This window comes from Zea mays, chromosome 1 (assembly GCF_902167145.1).
Source record: "Zea mays cultivar B73 chromosome 1, Zm-B73-REFERENCE-NAM-5.0, whole genome shotgun sequence".
Classification (NCBI taxonomy): Eukaryota; Viridiplantae; Streptophyta; class Magnoliopsida; order Poales; family Poaceae; genus Zea; species Zea mays.
The window spans coordinates 272,053,701-272,061,100 of NC_050096.1; the positions used below are offsets into that span (position 1 = coordinate 272,053,701).

Below are 7,400 nucleotides of genomic sequence, written 5' to 3' on the forward strand. Positions count from 1 at the left end.
TCTTGGTGGATCACCTCATACTAATTGTATGGGAGAATAATCATGATATGCAATTGGTCGTAGTTGGATTAAGTCAGCAGCGTGTAAAACCGCATGACCCCAACATGACGAAGGCAAAGAGCAATTTATCAGTAATGGACGAGCAATCAGTTTGATTCTCTTAATCAATGATTCGGCCAAACCATTTTGAGTATGGACATATGGAATGTAATGTTGTACTTCAATTCCCAAAGCCATGCAATAATCATTGGAAGCATGGGAGGAAAATTCAGCTGCATTATCCAATCGAATTGATTTAATCCTATGTTCAGGGTGATTTGCTTTGAGTCTAATGATTTGAGACATTATTTTAGCAAATGCATGGTTTCGTGTGGATAATAAGCACACATGTGACCATCTTGTAGATGCGTCAATCAAAACCTTAAAGTATATGAATGGTCCTGAACTAGATTCGATTGGTCCACAAATATCACCTTGAATTCTTTCAAGGAATTGAAGTGGTTCGGTTCTGATTTTAATATTTGATGGTCTCAAAATCAATTTCCCAGTAGCGCAGGCAGTGCATACATAATCCGAAGATTAGGGAAATTTTGCTTCGTTTAAATCATGACCGATAGAATTGCTTATAATCTTTCTCATCATCCCTATGCCAGGATGCCCAAGTCGATCATGCCAAATTTTGAAGGCATCGACATTTTGAAAGATTACTTTATATGTAACATGTTTTATAGGTTTGATGTATGTATAATACAATCCAGAATCTAGAGATGGAATTTTTTCGCATATTTGTTTGCCATATCCGGTTAGTTTGGTAAGTATAAGAAATTCTTCTTTATTTTCTACATGTGTTTCCACATGAATACCATTCTTACGGATATCTCTATAACTCAACAAGGTACGCGTTGAATCGGGGTACAATAATGCATCCTCGATTATAATCTGTGTGCCCATTGGTAGAGTGATAATGGCTCATCCAGAACCAACTATCAAAACATCTCTACCGGCTATTGTTAAAACATTTCCTTCTTTTCTTTTGATAGTTTGAAAATATCTTATTTCTGTGAGTATAGTGTTTGTGGTGCAACTATCCACAAGACATAATTCCTCTTCTGTTGGATTGTCTTCGGTTGACATCGTTCTTCCTTCCCTGTTCGTCTCTTCTTCTTCTGGCGAGAGCGGGTGCTGATAACGTGTTAGAAAACGAAGGGACTGAAGCAAATGATACGTATCCTTTTCATTCAATGGTTGTGTGTATTTATACATAGTGAAACAACAGAAAACTTATCTGTTCGCTAAGGACGTTTTCCTCGTCGTAGGAGAGAGGGAGAGGGGTGCCTGTTCGAGAACAGGATTTACATAAAGAAATATTATTAACACTAATCTTATTAACTAATGACTGTCGATCTTGTTAATCTCCACCTTTGATATTAAGTGTGTTTCTTTCTCCGGATTGCTGACGTAGACGAAATCATTTTTTCCTTAACAGCCCCAACTTGCTCGGCGGTGTAGTGTGAAGCCAACACGGGGAGAGCACCGACCAGACGAGATTCATCCGATCAGACAGCCTGCCGGCAGTTGAGTCGAGTTCAGACCTGGGGAGATTTTTGCCCATATAGCAGCGGACCTCAAGTGCCGCCAGCGCGCCATCCGCCGCTTGCCGAAAGCATTACAGAACGGCAACAACGCCACCAGATTCCAGACGAGCCGAAAGCATCCGTTGTCTTGCGTCCGCCGTTCTCCGCGTGGCCGCGCGATGCCACCATCATCGAGCGCGACGCCCGAATTTTTTGTATTTTAGCCCCTAAACTGAAGTAAATTCACGTTTAGACCTAAAAAAATTTTAAATGCAGTTTTGGACCCTTTGCTCGGCGCCATAGGCCGTGGCGCCGAGCTAACACAGCTCGGCGCCACAGCCTATGGCGCCGAGCTCTGACGTGGCCGCAACGGCTAGTTGCGTCCAGGGCTTACCTGGCTCCGACGTGGCGGCGGCGCGGCCTCGTAGCTCGGCGCCACAGATCTTGGCGCCGAGCTACGAATGCCTATAAAAACGCCCGCGCGGCTGGCCGAGAGCAGCTCATTTCATCCCATTTCCAAACTTCGTCAAAAATTGCTGGATTCAAAGATTTGAGTTGGTTCAATTCGTAGGCCAAGGTATGATTTCGAACTGATTCGTTTTGTATATTGGGTTGTTAGTTAAATAATTTGTATACACCTATTATATTATTATTTCGAATATTAGTTTGTGTAGACTTATTATAAAGCATAATAGGTACAAGTGATAATTATAATCGTTTATTAGATGAAAGACATGTACCGAGAGGCGTTGTGGCAGAAGAGAGGTCGTCCTCGGGAGTTATATCCGGACGTATCTAGTAAGGATGCTCCTGTTCCTCCTGAACTCCCCGTGCCTAACTGTGACTGTGGCAGACTGGCTTGGGTACATCAATCACAACATCCAGACACGGCTGCTCGCTGCTACTACCTTTGTGGCACTTTGGACGTACGTAGCTTATGACTTGTCACTTAATTTTGTTCGCATTCATTATTTTGTAGATATGTAATAGTGCATCTTTCAATTATTTTAGGGACATCAGAGGTGTTTCTTTTTCCAGTGGATCGATGGTCCTGATAAATTTGACCCTCGATATCTTCTTTTCGTTAATTGGTTGAGTGGAAGGACCACTCATGAGCGTTTTAAGCGTTGGGTACCTCCTCCCCCGAATCCTCCACCAATGACGGATGCGGAGAAGGAGGTAGCAACAGAAAGGCGGATGGACTCACCGCCTCGATGCGATTGTGGAGACCGTGCTGTCATCGACGAAGACTATGACAAGCAGTTCTGTTGTCCGAACATTGATTATGTGAGCCCATTGATACGCTAAATGTATGAACTAGTTTTTATTTACAATAAATTACTAATTTTTTCTCCTGCAGCCATACGGGTGGCGTAAGTGTCGTTTCAGAGAGTGGTTGTATGGTCCTTTGTCCCATTGGCCAGAGCCACAGGTAAAGGAAAAGAGATACATGGGGTGGGCGGCAGAAGAGGTCAAATTTGATCCAGTACTCTGCAAATGTGGTATTGAAGCTAAGTATGGATTAGTTCCTTCGGAGCTTGGCGTTGGATATTTTTGTGGACATATGGTCGATTACGATGAGGTTGGTATTTTTTTTGCACCAGATGTAATGTTATAGCGGTACTTACTATTTTTTTGTAGGAGACGAGGAAATGCAGTTGGGAGAGTTACGACGACAAAGGAGAGGTGATGCGGACAATAGAGTCCAAGAGAATAATGGGACAGAAGATGCGTTGTGGATCTCAGCTCGTTGATTCGTACATTAACGATCGCATACGCGACATGCGTAGGGAAGCAAAGTCTGCCTTTTATGATAGCCCGAAGCGTGCAGAGTATAGGAGGTTGAAGGCGGCAGATGAGAAGAGAGCACAGGATGCAAGGGAATGGGAAGCGGCTCAAGCCGAGAAACAGATGTTGGATAATCTTGCTGATCGCCTCAAGGGAAGTAAGTGAGATAAATGATATTATAATTATGTTAGTACAATTTATTTATCCTGACTTTGCTAACTTAATTTTCTCATTATATTTGCAGAGATTGGAAGCGGCGTAAACTATTTGGCCGATGAGGCGCATGCGAGATATGTTCAGGATAAAATGGCAACGGTTGAGCTGATGGAGGAGGAGGACGACGACACATCTAGATTGAGTGAGCTTATCGCCCTCGCAGAGGCAGGATTACATAAAGAAGAGGAGGACGACATGTCAAGGTTGAGTGAGCTCATAGCACTAGCTGAGGCAGGATTACGTGCTCAAGAGGAAGAGGATGAGTTTCTGTCACAGGCCGCCGCAGAGGTAGAGGCAGCTTATTACAAGAAGAAGTCTGATGAGGCTGAGGCTAAGGATGAGCTATTCTCCCAAGCTGCAGATGAAGCAGAAGCCAATTATTACAAAAGAACTGGTGACAAGTGTGATGCAGGACAATGCAGCAAGTGGAATGAGGTTGTTGTTGAGGATTGCGAGACGGATGACTCCGAAGATGAGTTACTCATAGATTGTGATTCAGACTGAAGAATTGTAGCCTATTATGTAGTATTTACGTATCAAAAATAATTTAGAACTCTAAAGATGCGTTACTTATTGATTATTATGTTTTTTACGATTCACAAAAAAATTTTGCAAGAGTTCCCCTTGTTTTATTAACAACCACAGTTCAAATAATCACATATTATAAGACATATAAGCATTTCAACATATAATACATCACAAAATCACATCGAATATAAAAACATCCACAGAACATAGTTCTTCATATAATGTCCACAAACAAAGTCCAAAATACAAGTTCCCCAACACATAGTCCAAAACACAAAACATAGTTCATATTACAACCGTCTCCAGCATAAGTCCAAATCACACAGTCCATATCACAAAAGTATTCATTTCCTCCTAGTCTTACCCTTGCCCTTGGCCCCAAGAGCGTCGGTGCCTGGAGTGTAAGGGTCTCGTGGACGCCTTCTATGTGGTGTCAGCTGTGATGCCTGAGTTGTAGGAGCATCCTGCAACTGAGACGGTCCAATCTCCACCTGACCTGCGGCGCCAGCGCCAGCGCCATCGTCGTCGTCGTCGTCGTCATCGTCGTCGTCCTGGGCCACGTTCTCAAACGTGTCCCGCGTCGATCGCGACGAGCTGAGTCCTGCTGTAGATGGTCCAACTGCACAAATGGGAGGCTGAACGTCCTGCTCCATACGAGGCACAGGCAGCTGCACGTCAACGCCCGCTAGAGACCGGCATCCACACCGAGCCGCTGCTCGACGAAGACGACGTGATACCCTCTGTAATCGAAATGTTAGTTAAAGACATATGTTACAACATACAAATAAACAAGTTTTCTGTTAGACATTGATACTCACTGATAGTAACGATAGCGTAGTAGTATCTGAAGTTCTCTGTGAGATACGCTCGAGTTCAACAACAGATACGAGCATAGAGTTTCCCTATCACAAGTTAAGACATTAGGATGCTCAAAACTAGACATATCTCATTGAATTGAAATCTCTAATTTTAGTAAAGAAATAGTTACCACTCTATCAAGGATTGGAGCAGCCTCAATTTGGGACCCGTGCCGAGCAGCTATGTCGAAAGCTGTGTCTTCGTCGTCTGACGATTCTTGCTCGGCGTAGTCTGCTGCTGTCCACTGTCCCTTCAACTTGCACCTAGTCACACCAGAATACCAAATCAAATACCTCCGGAAGTTGTAGTTTGTGTGCGCCTGGTCATTCTCATAGTTCAGATCCCCCTGCTGGTCCCATTCATCAATGTAATCACGATGGTGCGTCTCGAAGTCCGTGACCTTCTTCTGTCTCTGTCTGTCGAACCTGCAAAAGTTAGAACCATATATTAGCGACTAACTGATATTTCAATTATTAGTTAGAATAACAAGTGCATGTAGTAACTCACTTATGAAGTTCTATTGAAGTCGAGAATGGCTCCACCGGAAACTCCTGGCGCAATCCGAACTGTCGAGCAACTCTGTGGGGCAAGTGGTACTCAACAGCATAAAAACAGATGAGGGGACACCTCATGAGGTAGAGGTTCTCGTCTATTGAGCACATGCTGCTCAACTGTATGCTGGCGAAATATGGATCAAGATACGGTTGCCAAGTCACCTGCAAAAGTTTTAGAAAGCCCATGTAAGCACGCTGGTGTCGTGTGATAAAAGTAGAAAGGACATGTAAAAAGAAAAAAGGAGACAACTCACCATCGATGGAGTAAGTGCGTCGAGCTCGTTTGAGTACTCCACGTAAGCACGCTGGTGTCGTGCGAATGGCTCCTCGACCTGGTCCCAGCGGTAAGCAGCCGTGGGCTTAAGCCGATGTCCGGCTACCACGAACCACTCACGAGGAGGAAACTCTCTGGGTCGCCCGACGGGTATGTGTGCCCACATCCACAGCTGTAGTAGGTAGACACATCCACCTAAGCTGGCGGTCCTCGACGAACGACGACAAGCCTCGCAAAGTTGCCTGTACAGGAAGGCCAACACTGCTGAAGCCCAGCTGTAACCTCCGGTCGTATCCCAGTCAGTCAGGCAGGGCAGAAACATCCATGACGCGCTGTCGCCTGTTGCGTCTGGAAAAAGAACTGAACCAAAGAGATGGAGAATCCAAGCTCGACAATGGTATCCAACTGTCTGCTCATCTGCACCAGGTGGACACTGCCCAAAGCTCTGCCTAAGCCAGGTCAGTGGGACTCCGGTGTTGTGGCTACCTCGTAGCTCATCCGGAAGCAGTCTCCCAAGAAAGGCCTCCACCCTCTGCCTCCAACCGCCTGGTGATGCCTGACCGGTCACTGGACGACCCATAATGCTGAGACCAAGAATCTTCTGGCAATCTTCAAGCGTCACAGTCATCTCACCGCAGGGAAGGTGGAAAGTGTGAGTCTCTGGCCGCCACCTATTGGAAGACAAAAGAATACAAAAATCATTAGTATGCAAAGTAGATTTGATAATTGTAAATATTAAACAACTAGAGAAGTCTTTACCTGTCGACCAGAGCCGTCAACGCCGCTGGGTTGAAAGTGGGCAGCCCACGGCGGACCTGGTACGATAAGACGTCCAAGCCAGCCCTCTGTAGGAGAGGAGTGTACCTCTCATCGTACCTCATCTCCTCCAGAAACCGGTCGTGGGTCCGGACCCGCAGAACGGGCAACACCTAGCAATCAAAAGATTTTTCATTAGTCAAATATAGGTCGCATATATTAATTCAAATATAGGTCGCAAATATAGCAAACAAAATATTACCTCTCCCTCTGCGGTGAGACGGCCCCTGTGGTGCTCGTCGTAGTGAGGGTCCAGCAAGTGGAACTGCGCCATCCTGCAAATTAAGATATCAACATATTAGAATATAAGTTGTGTACAAAGTGTAACAAAAACATCGACATATTAGAATAAAATTTGTGTATAAAAAAATATATCACACCTGACTAAGTGTCCAAATGCATGTACGTGAGTTGTGGCCAAGTCTACCGCATTTTCCGCATTCATTCTGCTCTGGGTCCACGAGAAAGGGGGACGCTCGTCCTCTCCTACTGCGACCGGAAACCTGATCCATAACCATGTTGCACCGGCTCCTTTTCCTACTACCACGTTTGTCCCATCGATGCGCTGGATCAGCAACGTATACCGGACCGGTGTACGTTGGCCATTGTGACTCATCAAGAAATGGCTCAAAACGAGGGCTCCAGGTACGTACTAAGCTCTCTACACTGAACTCAGAAGGTATTCTGCTCTCAAATGCAAAGTTACGATGACGTGCGGCCGCAACATAATGAGAACATGGAAAATGGTATTGTCTAGGTTTACCACATCCGCACCAGAATGCATCAAGTAAC

The 7,400-nt window shown here is 45.1% G+C and overlaps 1 protein-coding gene across 1 annotated transcript; it reads right to left on the bottom strand.

Moving 5' to 3' along the window:
* Window positions 1–268: 268 nt before the first annotated feature.
* LOC118473245 (serine/threonine-protein phosphatase 7 long form homolog) lies at window positions 269–7,032 on the bottom strand. The gene is made up of 7 exons (XM_035962075.1): window positions 6,989–7,032; window positions 6,811–6,883; window positions 6,552–6,721; window positions 6,159–6,463; window positions 5,472–5,613; window positions 5,258–5,389; window positions 269–272 (listed from the first exon to the last, which is right to left on the bottom strand). The coding sequence occupies exons 2-7, from the start codon at window positions 6,880–6,882 to the stop codon at window positions 269–271; spliced, it is 825 nt and encodes a 274-aa protein (XP_035817968.1). The 5' UTR covers window position 6,883; window positions 6,989–7,032.
* Window positions 7,033–7,400: the final 368 nt, after the last annotated feature.